The 16,117-nt window shown below is 42.3% G+C and overlaps 1 protein-coding gene across 2 annotated transcripts in view; it reads left to right on the top strand.

The window, feature by feature from the left end:
* Positions 1–16,117, top strand: part of LOC111956111 (nuclear factor of activated T-cells, cytoplasmic 1-like) — an 86,998-nt gene that overhangs the window by 21,879 nt on the left and 49,002 nt on the right. For both annotated transcript variants that reach the window (XM_070436348.1, XM_070436349.1), the window contains exon 8: positions 12,684–12,739. In XM_070436348.1, the coding sequence (XP_070292449.1) occupies positions 12,684–12,739 (56 nt within the window). The remainder of the gene's footprint in view (positions 1–12,683; positions 12,740–16,117) is intronic.

The raw sequence follows: 16,117 nt of genomic DNA, 5'->3' as shown, positions 1-16,117 counted from the left end.
CATTCCCAGCCGCGTCCTCAGAGCATGCGCAGACCAGCTGGCTGGTGTGTTTACGGACATATTCAATCAATCCTTATCCCAGTCTGCTGTTCCCACATGCTTCAAGAGGGCCCCCACTGTTCCTGTTCCCAAGAAAGCTAAGGTTAACTGAGCCTCGTAGCACTCACTTCCGTCATCATGAAGTGCTTGGAGAGACGAGTCAAGGACCATATCACCTCCACCCTACCTGACACCCTAGACCCACTCCAATTTGCTTAACGCCCCAATAGGTCCACAGACGACGCAATCGCAACCACACTGCACACTGCCCTATCCCATCTTGACAAGAGGAATACCTATGTGAGAATACTGTTCATCGACTACAGCTCAGCATTTAACACCATAGTACCCTCCAAACTCGCCATCAAGCTGTGTGCAACTGGGTACTGGACCTCCCTCTGCAACTGGATCCTGGGCCGCACCCATGTGGTAACGGTAGGTAACAACACATCTGCCACGCTGATCTGCCAACACTGAGGCCCCTCAGGGGTGCATGCTCAGTCTCCTCCTGTACTCCCTGTTCACTCATGACTGCATGGCCAGGCACGACTCCAACACCATCATTAAGTTTGCAGACAACACAATAGTGGTAGGCCTGATCACCGACAACGATGAGACAGCCTATAGGGAAGAGGTCAGAGACCTGCCGTGTGGTGCCAGGATAACAACCTCTCCCTCAACGTGATCAAGTAAAAGGAGATGATTGTTGACTACAGGAAAAGGAGGACCGAGCACACCCCCATTCTCATTGACGTGGCTGTAGTGGAGCAGGTTGAGAGCTTCAAGTTCCTTGGTGTCCACATCACCAACAACCTATTATGGTCTAAACACACCAAGACCGTCGTGAAGAGGGCACGACAAAATCTATTCCCCCTGATAGGACTGAAAACATTTGGCATGGGTCCTCAGATCCTCAAAAAGTTATACAGCTGCACCATCGAGAGCATCCTGACTGGTTGCATCACTGCCTGGTAGAGCAACTGCTCGTCATCTGACCGTAAGGCACTACAGAGGGTAGAGCGTACGGCCCAGTACATCACTGGGGCCAAGCTTCCTGCCATCCAGTTCCTCTATATCAGGCGGTGTCAGAGGAAGGCCCTTAAAATTGTCAAAGACTCCAGCCACCCTAGTCACAGACTGTTCTCTCTGCTACCGCACGGCAAGCGGTACCGGAGCGTCAAGTCTAGGTCCAAAAGGCTTCTTAACAGTTTCTACCCCCAAGACATAAGACTCCTGAACAGCTAATCAAATGCCTACCCTGACTATTTGCATTGATTCCCCCCCACCCCACCTCTTTTACGCTTTTGCTACTCGCTGTTTATTATCTATGCATAGTCACTTTAACTCTACCTACATGTACATATTACTGAAATTACCTCGACTAACCTGTGCCCCCGCACATTGACTCTGTACCGGTAGCCCCCTGTATATAGCCTCGCTACTGTTATTTTACTGCTGCTCTTTAATTATCTGTTGTTTTTACTTATCTATTTTTTACTTAACACTTATTTTTCTTAAAACTGCATTGTTGGTTATGGGCTTGTAAGTAAGCATTTCACTGTAAGGTTGTATTCAGCGCATGTGACAAATTACATTTGATTTGCTTAGATTTTTGGGTTACTTTCACATTTTCATACTTATTTGAGCAATTACATTTACTTTTGATACTTTAAAACCAAATACTTTTAGACTTATACTCAAGTAGTATTTTACTGGCTGACATTCACTTTTACTTGAGTTTCTTTCTATTAAGGTATCAATACTTTTACTCAAGTATGACAATTGGGTACTTATTCTACCGCTGCCTGTCTTCATACAATACAAATCAATTAAATTGTAGTGCTTGTTCTTTTTTATTGTTTTAATTGTAATGTTTTTATTATTGTTTTGTCCATGCCAAGGCATAGGTCTAAAAACTGTTTAACGATCCTTCTCATAAATCCTGCCACAGAGGGTTTACCCATTTTACCAATATCATATGAATATTCCAATAAACAACACCCAGAATTTTGAGGCTCCTACTGTAGAGAATAACTAGCCAATATTGACTGAAACTCTTTTTTTATATTGTTGAGACTAATTGTCAGGAAAATTATTTGCCAGATTTATTTTTCCTTTGCAAACATTAGAGTTTTATTAAGGAATAATGTCCCTGTAGATAGGCCCACTGACATTTACCTGCTTCTCAGAACCACTCCAGCCCCATAATAAAAACAGCAGCTCATTATGCAGACACAATCCTGCCTCGGAGCTCCTGCCCACTCTGTCTCAGCACAGTAAGAGGGACCAAAGATAACATCATTTTAACTGTGACCCGTGGTTACAGTGTAGATCAGTAGTATTCAAAGTCGGGGTGGCGATGTTTATTGTATGGTACAATACACAAACATCTTCAAGAAAGATCATTTGAAAAATACACTTTTATTGAGTAAATGTATTTATTGGTTTCTTTTCATTTTAATAAGAGATTAATTAGTTGAAGGTTATTTGTTGATGTAAAAATGTCAATTTACCGATTTTAACATCGTGTCATTAGATTTGGGGTGGGGTCCCAAGAAATGGGGGTTCCCACTGAAAAAGTTTGAATAGCACTGGCGTAGAGCATGGAGAGCCTTATAGGAAATTACACTACAGCCCTCAGAGCTCCCAGAAGTCAGGCTATAATCTGAAACGGCCTCAATCTGACATTGCTTCTTTCCAACCTCAGCCTGCCCAGAGATGGGCTCTTTGATTAGCCTCAGTACCGCCTGGGGAAATTATTAACCGTTTAGTCACTTTCTCAAGGTTTTGCCCCTGAATTTGTTTTGAAATTGATTTTGGCGGCTGAAGTTTGTTGACTCAAAACACAACATTATGTAAATGTCTAAAAATAGAGATGGATTTTGTTTTGATTTGATTTGCATCTCCAGGCCAAGATTGATAGATTAAGGATAGTCACCAGACTCATTTGCACTTCTGACATTTTATCGAGGACCATAAATAATGCAGAATAATATGACCCTTTTCAAAATCATATATATTTTTTTTAAAAGCATGTGGAGTTGTGTGTCAAGTTGCGTGCTTGTGTTCACACCACCGAGTATTTACATGGCGTGTGTCTATGTCTGCACAGCATTTCCTAGCAACCGCGAGTTATGGCTGAGAGCAAAGAAGCTGTGAGGGAATCCTCTTAGCAGAAAAGTCAGACATGGTGAGAAAGTCGCTCATAAAAAGAATGCTTTCACATCTGGGCCTGGCTGACTGGATGGCTGCCTGGTCTACTGCAGGCAGGCTGGAGCAACCATGGAGAAACACTCACTGTGTCAGTCAGAGACCCACTGTCCTTCAGTTTCACCAGTTTCCCCCTGCCTGAATCGACTGACTACTTTGTGACACAAAATTCACCGTCTCCCTGTGAGTCAGAGCCAATGAGGACAGTCAGTCTAACCAGGTACTTTACAGACCTGCCCTGGAACAGCAACAGACCCATACAGGCATGGTTGTTCTTGGCCAGAGGTGCCGTCTATGTCTACAGTATGATCAAGGACCTCCAAATAGAATTCTGTGAGGATTATCAAACTGTAAGAACCTTACCAAATGGTGTCTGGAATTACCTGAGGAAATTATAGCTAACCTGTAACGTGTACGCTAATAACCAGGAGTCGGAAAGCAAGTACAGGGGGTGCAAATGTAATAATAAATAGAACATAGTACAAAACAAGAAACACACAGACATGAAACAGAGTCAATAATGAGGGGAGTGACAGATATAGGAGAGGTAATCAGGAAGGGGGTGGAGTCCAGGTGAGTGTCATGAGGTGCAGGTGTCCGTAAGGTGCAGGTGTCCGTAACGATGGTGGCAGGTGTGCGTAATGATGAGACAACTGGAGACGTCGAGCTCTGGGGAGGGGGAGCGGTAGTAAACGTGACAGTACCCCCTCCCTGACACGTGGCTCTAGCCGCCAGACGACGCCGACCAGAGGGATGGTCCCGAGGACCAGGAGCGGGCCGGTCGCTTCTGCTGAGGCACGAGAACCTGTAGAGCCAGCTGAAGCGAGGAAACCTGACGAGCCTGACGAGCCGGCTGAGGCATGGGGAGCCTGACGAGCCAACCGAGGCTTGAGAACCTGTCGAGCCAGCTGAGGCATCCCTGGTTGCTTCTTCAGTGGCACTTGGACCAGCATCACCAGTAAAAAAATATATCCCGGTTGCTTCCCCTTGGTGGGGCGTTATTCTGTAACGTGTACGCTAATAATCGGGAGTCGGGGAGCAAGTACAGGGAGTGAAAATGTAATAATAAATAGAACATAGTGCAAAACAAGAAACACGAAAAACGTACAGACATGAAACAGAAACCGAGTCAATAACACCTGAGGAAAGAAACCAGGGGAGTGACAGATATAGGCTAGGTAATCAGGAAGGTGATGGAGTCTAGGTGAGTGTCATGAGGCGCAGGTGCACGTAATGATGGTGGCAGATGTGCGTAATGATGAGACAACTGGCGACGTCGAGCGCCGGAGAGGGGGAGCGGGAGTAAACGTGGCATAACCATCCGTCTTCCTCAGAGTAATGATTACATTTACATTTACATTTAAGTCATTTAGCAGACGCTCTTATCCAGAGCGACTTACAAATTGGTGCATTCACCTTATGACATCCAGTGGAACAGCCACTTTACAATAGTGCATCTAAATCATTTAAGGGGGGGGTGAGAAGGATTACTTTATCCTATCCTAGGTATTCCTTAAAGAGGTGGGGTTTCAGGTGTCTCCGGAAGGTGGTGGTTGACTCCGCTGTCCTGGCGTCGTGAGGGAGTTTGTTCCACCATTGGGGGGCCAGAGCAGCGAACATTAGCCTACACTCAGTGGGAGGGGTGCTCTGTGTTACTTATCTGGTCAGTGCTTCTGGATTTAATTAATTGCATTCTCAGAACAATGCCTTCCACTTTGAAACCGTTCAGCGGTTTGGCCGGCCTCGACATTTCAGAGAACAATTTCTGTTTTCATAAACAAATCAATTATATGCACATAAACAGGGAGTTTATGTTTTTAGAAATTACAGCGTACAGTTCATATTTGAGGAAAACAAGAGACATATTTTTTTATGAATTGATGGTGGCATAGAGTGTAAAGTGATTATATTGTAATGTAGAAGACAGACAGTGTGCTGTATTGAGTAGTGAACCTCACTACAGCAAATATAGTATCCCCTCCAGCTGCAATTGATTGAAGCAGTTTGAAGAGCTGGCTTGCCTCAATTAACGCCCTTCCCTGCGACAGCATGCTTGCATGCAATACCCACAATCCACGTGTTCTGGGGGTAGCACTGGAAGGAAGAAGTTACAGTCATCAGAACCAGGACAAGGGTTCTCTTTCACCATGCCACATGGGCCTGGGTAGCGCATGTGTTTATATTTACTGTACGTTATGAGGGTTTTGGGTATACGCCACCCTGCTGTTTGGCTTCGGGCACTAGGGTTTACTCCACCCCACTCCAATTAAAGAGCACAAGGAGCTGTTTGATTCCATTTATAAACTCTGCATGACAAATAGCTGTATTGTATACTACTTCATTCAAATCCACGCTGGCTGCCATAAGAGTGTAGTACACCACCAGTGTTGTGTCTATTGGCTAACCTGTGTTATGTCTGCCTTATGAAAGGTCATTACTCCTGTAGGTCAGGGTTTGTTGAGGTGAGGGAGTGGTCTGGTTGGCACTGTTCCCAAGGGTTTTGATGGTGAGAGGCATTGTGCAGATGTTGCTCAGGCCCAATGGAACATTCTGTGGTTATCAGTTCCCCAGTACACTCTGCACAACACCTCTCACCATCAAAGTAAAGGTAAAAGGTATTCCACGCATGACATGCCTATAGACACTTTTTCAGGTAGAGGGGCAACAACAAATTGCTCAATTAAAGGTTTTGCTTCTGCATTAAAAAAAGTATTATACAGTAGAGAGAGAGAGATAAGAAAAGGGGAGACGAGGGCATCCCGAGTGGTGCAGCGGTCCGGGAGACCCATGAGGTGGCGCACAATTGGCTCAGTGTCGTCCGGGTTAGGGGTGGGTTTGGCCGGCCGGGATTTCCTTGTCCCACCGCGCTCTATCGACTCCTGTGGCGGGCCGGGCGCCTGCAAGCTGACTCCCAGTCGCCTGTAAGCTGACTTCGGTTGCCAGTTGGACGGTGTTTCCTCCGACACATTGGTGCGGCTGGCTTCCGGGCTAAGCGAGCAGTGTGTCAGAAGCAATGTGGCTTGGCAGGGTTGTGTTTTGGAGGATGCATGACTCTCGACCTTCACCTTGCCCGAGTCCGTAAGGGAGTTACAGTGATGGTACAAGACTAATTACTAATTGGGTATCACAAAATTGAAAAAAAGGGAGATAGGAAATGAGAGGGGAGATCAGAAAAACATGTTTACTTTTTGCGTAGCCATCTAAGGTTTCCCTTTTGGAGTGGTTCCCAGAGTGGGAGAGAGAGGGAGAGAGTGGAGGTGGACGTGGAGAGGGCCCCTCCTGCCTCTAGTCTCCAGACATAATGGGAGGCATTGGGAGCTATCAGTCAGTGCCAGCTTCAGTCTCTGCCACATCACAGCCTAAGCAGACCCAAACCAAGGATGCCCTATCTGCAATGGGCTGTCTGCTCCATTGCCTGTGTCTGTGTTTACCTCTGTCTCACTTTATAAGACCAGACAGCCTTCAAAATAACATCTGTCATAATATAGACATAATCAAGAGGGTTTCTATCTGTGGAGTTGTAATCCTTAATGGGAAAACCACGCGCGTTTACAACATTACAACAACAAAGTGTTACTGCAAACCACGAACACTGTCTTTCCCCTCTGACATTTTTTTTTAACCTTTATTTGAACAGGTAATGCATATTGCGACCTACAGTAGGTCTCTTTTTCAAATGTGCACTGTATGATACAACATAAATATACACATTATAAACACAAAAAAAATCTATTATATATATATCAATATTTACAGTATATTGGTCATATTGGTCATGGCTCCCGAGTGGCGCACAATGGGATTGCCTTGCAGTTCTCCAGTTGTATYCACTGAAAGCGGTTCAAGAGRTTCAAGRCACGAGGGCACGGGGGCATGGGATGGGACGCAGAGCATGGGATGGGACGGCATGGGATGGGACGCACAGAAGACGGACCTAGCCCATGGGGAAGGGAGGAGGACGAAGGGGGAGGGAGGTAGACCCCCACCCCGCCACACTGGGTAGCACAGAGCAACACCTTAAGGGGCATTGCACTAATAATGGCGCTGACTAGGGAAACGTTCCCGCTGTTCTTAGTGCCAGTCTGCACGTTCAAACTAAAACAATGTAACTAATAATGGCATCTTTATGCTTTCGTTAATAAAATGATGATAAAAATACTCTTTCAAAATGCCAATGTTTATTTAGTTATGGATCCATAGCGAATTAGTATGGGAATAAATATAATTGAATTACAGAAATATTGGAAAAAAGTTGTCTAATGAAGGTAAACAAATTGTTGCTTAACTGGAAAATACTCTTTCAAACACACACGGTCACATTGTACAGCGCCATTATGGTTATTAGCAGGTAGTTGAACAATAGACTTGCCTAGAAGCAGGGAAGGGGGAGAATTCTATCGTCAAATGTATTTCTTAGTTAGGTTGGCTGTGTCACAACCGGCCGTGATTGGTTGCAGTTTCAGTTTAATCCACCAGAAAAGACAAAACAAATAATACAACAAAAAGTATTATTATTATGTGTCACATCTGACCGTGATTGGGAGTCCCATAGGGCGGCGCACAATTGGCCCAGCGTTTCTCTCCCTCTAAAAACAGAAATAAATGTTTTGGCCTTTACAAATATTATTTTGGCCTTCATTCAGATTACAATCGCTCACTTTTTTTAACGAAATAACCTCCAAAATATCGTTATATATTATCAAGTTGATGGCACAGTCATGGCACCTACATAAAGCTGAGTGACTCACTCATTCATGGTTTTGGATCAAAAGAAATAAGTACCAACATTCTTTCTGATAGTCTTTTTAATAAAGAAATGTTTTGGTTATCCTGACCTGGACACCAGGTACAGTATTATAATATCCCATTACGGGCTATTAGCAGGACAATATACCTTTACCAACACCTCTCTATATTTTGATACTTTGTGGATGGGGCTCCCACAGTGCAAAATGCCTTGCTACAGATGTAGGTTCGATACCCGTGCTGGCCGCCACCGGGAGACCCATAAAGGGGCTTTTGGTTTCTGAGACAAGCATGGGGACTGATCTTGATAAATCAATGAGATTTTTATTTTCACTGAATCTCCGTTTGGGTATTGATTAGACTACAATTATACAATTAGGGTGTAGAAATGTTATGCTCTTAGTGTAACCTTTATTTAACTAGGCAAGCCAGTTAAGAACAAATTCTTATTTACAAGGACAGCCTACTACTTCCTCCCCATCGGGGGATTGAATCCCRGTCTCCCGTCCGCACGACACAGGGATTCTTTAGCTAAATAGCCCAGTACTGTACTGCCGACCATCACGTTGTACAGCGCCATATTTTCTGTTCCATCCTAACAGAAACCCAGAGGGTTTTTAGTTTTTCATGGAATAGAAACAGCATAATATTATTCTAATTAATTAAGAAAGTACCAGTCAAAAGTTTGGACACACCTGCTCATTCCAGGATTTTTCTTTATTTTACTCTACATTGTAGAATAATAGTGAAGACATCACAACWAAAAAATGGCTGACAATTAAATGACCTGCCACAGAATGCTGAGGCAGCCCGCAAGGTGTGCCGCAGTATGACGCAACTTTTAAAGGAGGAACCACTGTAGTTGGTTGTAATTTTGGGTAGAGCAGACATTTCCATATGTTTTTGTTAGCTGCATGTGTGACATAACTCCACAAGTCCTGTTTATGATATAATTTGTGAAGATTATACCTTTAAAAAAAATGTAAAATATTGTTTTTTTAATCAATTCATATATTTGAGTTTAACCACTATTTGTTGTTATTTCTGGTGGATTAAATTGAAATTGCAACCAAATTATTATTGCTTGTTTTAAAATAGCGCTATTTGGGAGATTATTTCCTTTTCAAATAACTGAAAGTGAGAGGTTGTAATCTGAATAAAGGGAAAACTTGAACATTGGGTGAGACATTTTTACTAATTTGCTAGAGAACCAGTTTGGATGTAAGTATAACTTTTGTATGACTGAAGCCTTTAGTAAGAGGTCTAATGATGTAATATTTAACAATTTCTGCCCTCCGAATTCATATTCATTATATAAATAGGTCCGTTTAATTTTGTTTGGCTAGCTGTTCCAAATAAAATGTAATATTTTTTTCTCATATCATTAAAAAAATGGTTTGCTAGGTGTAGGCAAGACCATAAGCAAATAGGTMAACTGGGATATGACTAAAGAGTTTATCAGTGTCACGCCCTGACCTTAGTATTCTTTGTTTTCTTTATTATTTTGGTTAGGTCAGGGTGTGACGAGGGTGGTATGTGTGTTTTTGTCTTGTCTAGGGTTTTGGTATGTCTAGGTGTGTGTGTGTGTAGTCTAGGCATTATGTAGGTCTATGGTGGCCTAGATTGGTTCCCAATCAGAGGCAGCTGTTTATCGTTGTCTCTGATTGGGGATCCTATTTAGGTTGCCATTTTCCAGTTTGGTTTGTGGGTTATTGTCTATGTGAAGTTGCATGTATGCACGCTTTGTTTATAGCAGTCACGTTAGTTTGTTTAGTGTTCTTCGTGTTTAGTCGTCTTGTATTAAAAATATGTCTTCACGCTGCACTTTGGTCTCCTCACTACGACGTTCGTGACAATCAGGGAGATTTTTCCACAAATAGGCAGGTGTTTTCCTTTCCATGGTATCAAGATCTTATCTATTTTCGCTAACGTTCTATAAAAATGTATTGGAGTGAGATCATTTATTTATTTCTGGATATTTATACCGAGTATATCCACATCACCATCAGACCATTTTATTGGTACACTACACGGTAATGTAAAAGTTCTATTTTTTGTGATTTTTTTATTTCACCTTTATTTAACCAGGTAGGCCAGTTGAGAACAAGTTCTCATTTACAACTGCGACCTGGCCAAGATAAAGCAAAGCAGTGCGACACAAACAACACAGAGTTACACATGGAATAAACAAACGTACAGTCAATAACACAATAGAAAAGGTCTATATACAGTGTGTGCAAATGAAGTAAGATTAGGGAGGTAAGGTAATAAATAGGCCATAGTGGCAAAATAATTACAATTTAGCAATTAAATACTGGAGTGATAGATGTGCAGAAGATAAATGTGCAAGTAGAGATACTGGGGTGCAATGGAGCAAAATAAATAAATAACAATATGGGGATGAGGTAGATTGGGTGGGCTATTTACAGAATGGGCTACATACAGGTGCAATGATCTGTAAGCTGCTCTGACAGCTGATGCTTAAAGTTAGTGAGGGAGATATGAGTCTCCAGCTTCAGTGATTTTTGCAATTTGTTCCAGTCATTGGCAGAAGAGAACTGGAAGGAAAGGCAGCCAAAGGAGGAGTTGGCTTTGGGGGTGACCAGTGAAATATACCTGCTGGAGCGAGTGCTACGTGTGGGTGATCCAATACATTATATAGTACACTTATCATAATTTGCTTGTAATCCAGAGAGGTTAGAAAAATTATCTAGATACTCTATGAGGCTGTGGAGGGATCCAAGTTGTGGATTTAAAGAAACATGAATCATCAGCGTACAATGAAACCTTTGTTTGAAAGCCCTAGATTTCTAATCACTTGATATTATTGTTGGATCTAATTTTAATAGCTAACATTTCGATGGCCATAATAAATAGATATGCCGATAGTGGACAACCTTGTTTTACGCCTCTTGACCGTTTAAAACTTTCTGAGAAGTAGCCATTCTTTACTATTTTACACCTAGGGTTAAGTATACATGATTTTAACCCATTTTATAAGAGATTCTCCAAAATTGAAATGTTCCAGGCATTTATATATAAACTCCAGTCGTATTTTATCAAAAGCCTTTTCAAAGTCAGCTATGAATAGCAGGCCTTGTTTCCCAGATTTTTCATAGTATTCTATTGTTTCCWGTACTTGCCTTATATTATCTCCAATGTATTATCCATGTAAAAAACAAGTATTTTTGTATCACAACACTGAAGTGTAAGGGGCCTCCAATTGTTTTTATGGACTAGATCTTTACATTTCCCACTTGTATCCTGTTTCAGTAATAATGAAATCAGACCTTCTTATTGAGTGTCGGATAATCAACCATTTACATAGGAGTGGTTAAAACATGCTAATAACGGTCCTCGGTATACCAGACGGTATACCAAACATACAAGTTTGGTATACCTCAACTGGTAAGCCATCCAGCCCTGGAGTTTTCCTGGACTTAAAGGCTTTAATTGCATCAAGAAGTTTCTCCTCTGTAATTTCACCTTCACATGAGTCTTTCTGTACGGCTGTTAATTTTACATTATTAATAGGAAAAAATCCATACAATTAGCTTTGGTTAGAATGAAGAGACTGAAACGAAAACATATGCTTAAAGTACTTTGCTTCCTCTTTCAAAATATAATTTGGTGAATCATGGGTGACTCCGTCATTTGTAACAAGTTTCAGTAAATTATTTTTGGTAGCAATTCTATGTTGAAGATTAGAAAAGAATTTGGTGCGTTTTTCCCCATATTCCATCCAGTTTTCTTTATTTTTTAAAATATAGTACATGACCAGAATTGTTACAAAGGCACTTCTTAGAAAGTTTAAGGACATTTTTTATGTGATTTCATTTCTATTTCAGGCTTTGTTAACGAGTCATTGGCGTAAGAGAAAATAGTGCAGTGGTTACACTGTTTCTTATAAACTGTGTGAAAATGACTTTATGTTGATGTCTCATAGAAGAATAGCAAAATAGGACCTTTTTTAGGACCCGTGTTTCCAACAGCTGTGATGCACTATTTTATTGCCTGATGGGAAAGACTATTTGTTTACGACAAGTTGAGTGTTAAAAGAAGTTTCATTAACAGAATATAAAACAAGTAAAACATTTAATAATACTTTAATGACCATGACTAAAGCACCGATATTTGAATATGAGCTATTTAAAACGGTGGGTTGGGGAGAGAAACTTAATGCCAAGGCTTCACTTTCCAGTCATTCACAGCCCATTGGTTATCGGAATCCCCATTTTATAACCTCATTAACAAGCCCACAAGTCACAATTGGTCATGCAGTTTGGGATTCCACAAAGGAATGAATTCAGGGTTTCTCTCATCGACCAAAGACGTCAGAGATCCCTTTGGTATGGACTATGACTCGGGTCTCAGAGGTGCATCAGAACGCCCCCCTTGGCCCGAGTGGTTTAGCCAAGAATGAGACTGAGGATATGAGTTCATCGGCAGACTCAACTGATGTTGGTGATAGCCTTGGTTCTGTTGGAGCTTTTTAATAGACCACTGATGTCAGACAGAGCTAATAATGAAATCATTCACAACATCATGGCTTATGATGTCAACATTTACATGAATTAGTCTAGCTAGTTTCGGTAGTTACTAATTTTTGCAAATCTGAATACTGGTACATTTGTCACATATAATTTCCCCACATGCTTACCCTCTCTGTTCTACTCTCCCTTCTGTAGATGGCCATCACCTATGGGAGACAGAGGCCAAGGTTGACAAGGACTCCTCCAAGTCTGTAAGTCCAATAAACAAGACATTCTGCATTTCTGATAGGTATTTCACAGCAATGTTTGTGTTAGTTGGAAGACACTCTGCTGAGTCTCTGTTACTCTCTCTGAAACACCCAGCATACGACCTGTGTCTGGAAAAGACAGTACAGTAGACAAACTTTGAATTATTTTCATTTCTGAATTAAGGATACTCCTGGGGAAACGGTGTTGAGCAAAAATGTTTCAAAAGGTTCTGAGGAGTTCAGCGTTTCCTTGTTGGAGTGTATGTTTGACAGGGTGTGCTAGCTGTCTTGGTCTGGTACAGCTGGGGGGGGGGGGCGGATGCTGCTGCAGGTGGCCAGGGGCCGGGGGAGTCACCCAGAGCACTCTTTTCTTCTGGAGACTGGGACTGAGACTAGGCGATTAGAGTGTGTATATAGTTGAAGTCGGAAGTTTTAAATACACTTAGGTTTGAGTCATAAAAACTCATTTTTCAACCACTCCACAAATGTCTTGTTAACTAACTATATTTTGGCAAGTCGGTTAGGACATCTACTTTGTGCATGACACAAGTAATTTTTCCAACAATTGTTTACTGACAGATTATTTCACTTCTAATTCACTGTATCACTATTACAGTGGGTCAGAAGTTTACATACACTAAGTTGACTGTGCCTTTAAACAGCTTGGAAATTCCAGAAAATGATGTGATGGCTTCAGAAGCTTCTGATAGGCTAATTGACATCATTTGAGTCAATTGGGGTGTACCTGTGGATGTATTTCAAGGCTACATTCAAACTCAGTGCCTCTTTGCTTGACATCATGGGAAAATCAAAAGAAATCAGCCAAGACCTCAGAAAAAGATGTAGACCTACACAAGTCTGGTTCATCCTTGGGAGCAATTTCCAAACGCCTGAAGGTACCACGTTCATCTGTACAAACAATAAGTACGCAAGTATAAACACCATGGGACCACGCAGCCGTCATACCGCTCAGGAAGGAGACGTGTCTGTCTCCTAGAGATGAACGTACTTTGGTGTGAAAAGTGCAAATCAATCCCAGAACAACAGCAAAGGACCTTGTGAAGATTCTGGAGGAAACAGGTACAAAAGTATCTATATCCACAGTTAAACGAGTCCTATATCGACATAATCTGAAAGCCGCTCAGCAAGGAAGAAGCCACCTCTCCAAAACCGCCATAAAAAAGACAGACTACGGATTGCAACTGCACATGGGGACAAAGATCATACTTTTTGGAGAAAATGTCCTATGGTCTGATGAAACAAAATAGAAACTGTTTGGCCATAATGACCATCGTTATGTTTGGTGAAAAAAGGGGGAGGCTTGCAAGCCGAAGAACACCATCCAAACTGTGAAGCACAGGGGTGGCAGCATCATGTTGTGGGGTGCTTTGCTCCAGGAGGGATTGGTGCACGTCACAAAATAGATGGCATCATGTGGTAGGAAAATTATGTGGATTATATTGAAGCAACATCTCAAGACATCAGTCAGGAATTTAAAGCTTGGTCGCAAATGGGTCTTCCAAATGGACAATGACCCCAAGCATACTTCCAAAGTTGTGACAAAATGGCTTAAGGACAACAAAGTCAAGGTATTGGAGTGGCCATCACATAGCCCTGACCTCAATCCATAGAAAAATGTGTGGGCAGAACTGAAAAAGCGTGTGCGAGCAGGGAGGCCTACAAACCTTGACTCATTACACAGCTCTGTCAGGAGGAATGGGCCAAAATTCACCCAACTTATTGTGGGAAGCTTGTGGAAGGCTACCCGAAGCGTTTGACCCAAGTTAAACAATTGAAAGGCAATACTACCAAAATAGTAATTGAGTGTATGTAAACTTCTGATTCACTGGTAATGTGATGAAAGAAATAAAAGCTGAAAGAAATCATTCTCTCTACTATTATTCTGACATTTCACATTCTTAAAATAAAGTGCTGATCCTAACTGACCTAAGACAGGGAACCTTTACTAGGATTAAATGTCAGGAATTGTGAAAAACTGAGTTTAAATGTATTTGGCTAAGGTGTATGTAAACTTCCGACTTCAACTGTACGTTCGGAAAGTATTCAGACCCCTTGACTTTTGCCACATTTTGTTATATTACATCCTTATTCTGTAATTGATTTCACAATTTTTTTGCTCATAAATCTACACACAATATCCACTAATGACAATGTATAAAAATGAGAAACAKAAATACCTTATTTATGAAATTATTCAGACCCTTTGCTATGAGACTCGAAATTGAGCTCAGATGYGTCCTGTTTCCATTGATCGTCCTTGAGATGTTTCTACAACTTGATTGGAGTCCACCTGTGGTAAATTTAATTGATTGAACATGATTTGGAATGGCACACACYTGTCTATATAAGGTCCCACAGTTGACAGTGCATGTCAGAGCAAAAAMCAAGCCATGAGGTCGAAAGAACTGCCCGTAGAGCTCCGAGACAGGATTGTGTCGAGGCACAGATCTGGGGAAGGGTATCAAAACATTTCTGCAGCATTGAAGGTCCCCAAGAACACAGGGGCCTCCATTATTCTTAAATGGAAAAAGTTTGGAACCACCAAGACTCTTCCTAGAGCTGACCGCCCGGCCAAACTGAGTAAACGGGGAAGAAGGGCCTTGGTCAGGGGGGTGACCAAGAACCCGATGGTCACTCTGACAGAGCTCCAGAGTTCCTCGGTGGAGATGTGAGAACCTTCCAGAAGGACAACCATCTCTGCAGCACTTCTCCAATCAGGCCTTTATTATAGAGTGGCCGGACGGAAGCCACTCTTCAGTAAAAGGCACATTACAGCCCTCTTGGAGTTTACCAAAAGGCACCTAAARGRMYYYYMRRMCMWKRRRRRMMARRWTWWYYKKKYYKRWKRAAMCMARRWTKRAMYWWTTYMSCYKRAWKSCMARSSKYMMSKYYKKWRGRARSCYKGSMMCMWYCCYWWKGKKRARSMWWRKKGKKGSMRSMWYMWKSYKKKGGGRWKTTTTTCAGCGTCAGGGACTGGGAGACTAGTCAGGTTCAAGGGAAAGATGAACGGAGCAAARTACAGAGAGATCTTTGATGAAAACCTGCTACAGAGCGATCAGGACCTCAGACTGGGGCGAAGGTTCACCTTCCAACAGGACAACGACTCTATGCACACAGCCGAGACAACGCAGAAGTGGCTTCGGGTCAAGTCTTTGAATGTCCTTGAGAGGCCCAGCCATAGCCCGGACTTGAACCCGATCGAACATCTCTGGAGAGACCTGAAAATAGCTGTGCAGCAACTCTCCCGATCCAACCTGACAGAGCTTGTGAGGATCTGCAGAGAAGAATGGGAGAAACTTCCCAAATGCAGGTGTGCCAAGCTTGTAGCAGGATGAAGTTAACCCTTCCAACAGGACAACG

This window comes from Salvelinus sp. IW2-2015, linkage group LG31 (genome assembly GCF_002910315.2).
Source record: "Salvelinus sp. IW2-2015 linkage group LG31, ASM291031v2, whole genome shotgun sequence".
Lineage (NCBI taxonomy): Eukaryota > Metazoa > Chordata > Actinopteri > Salmoniformes > Salmonidae > Salvelinus > Salvelinus sp. IW2-2015.
The sequence above is the reverse complement of the archived record's forward strand: the minus strand, read 5'-3'. Positions and strand labels throughout refer to the sequence as shown.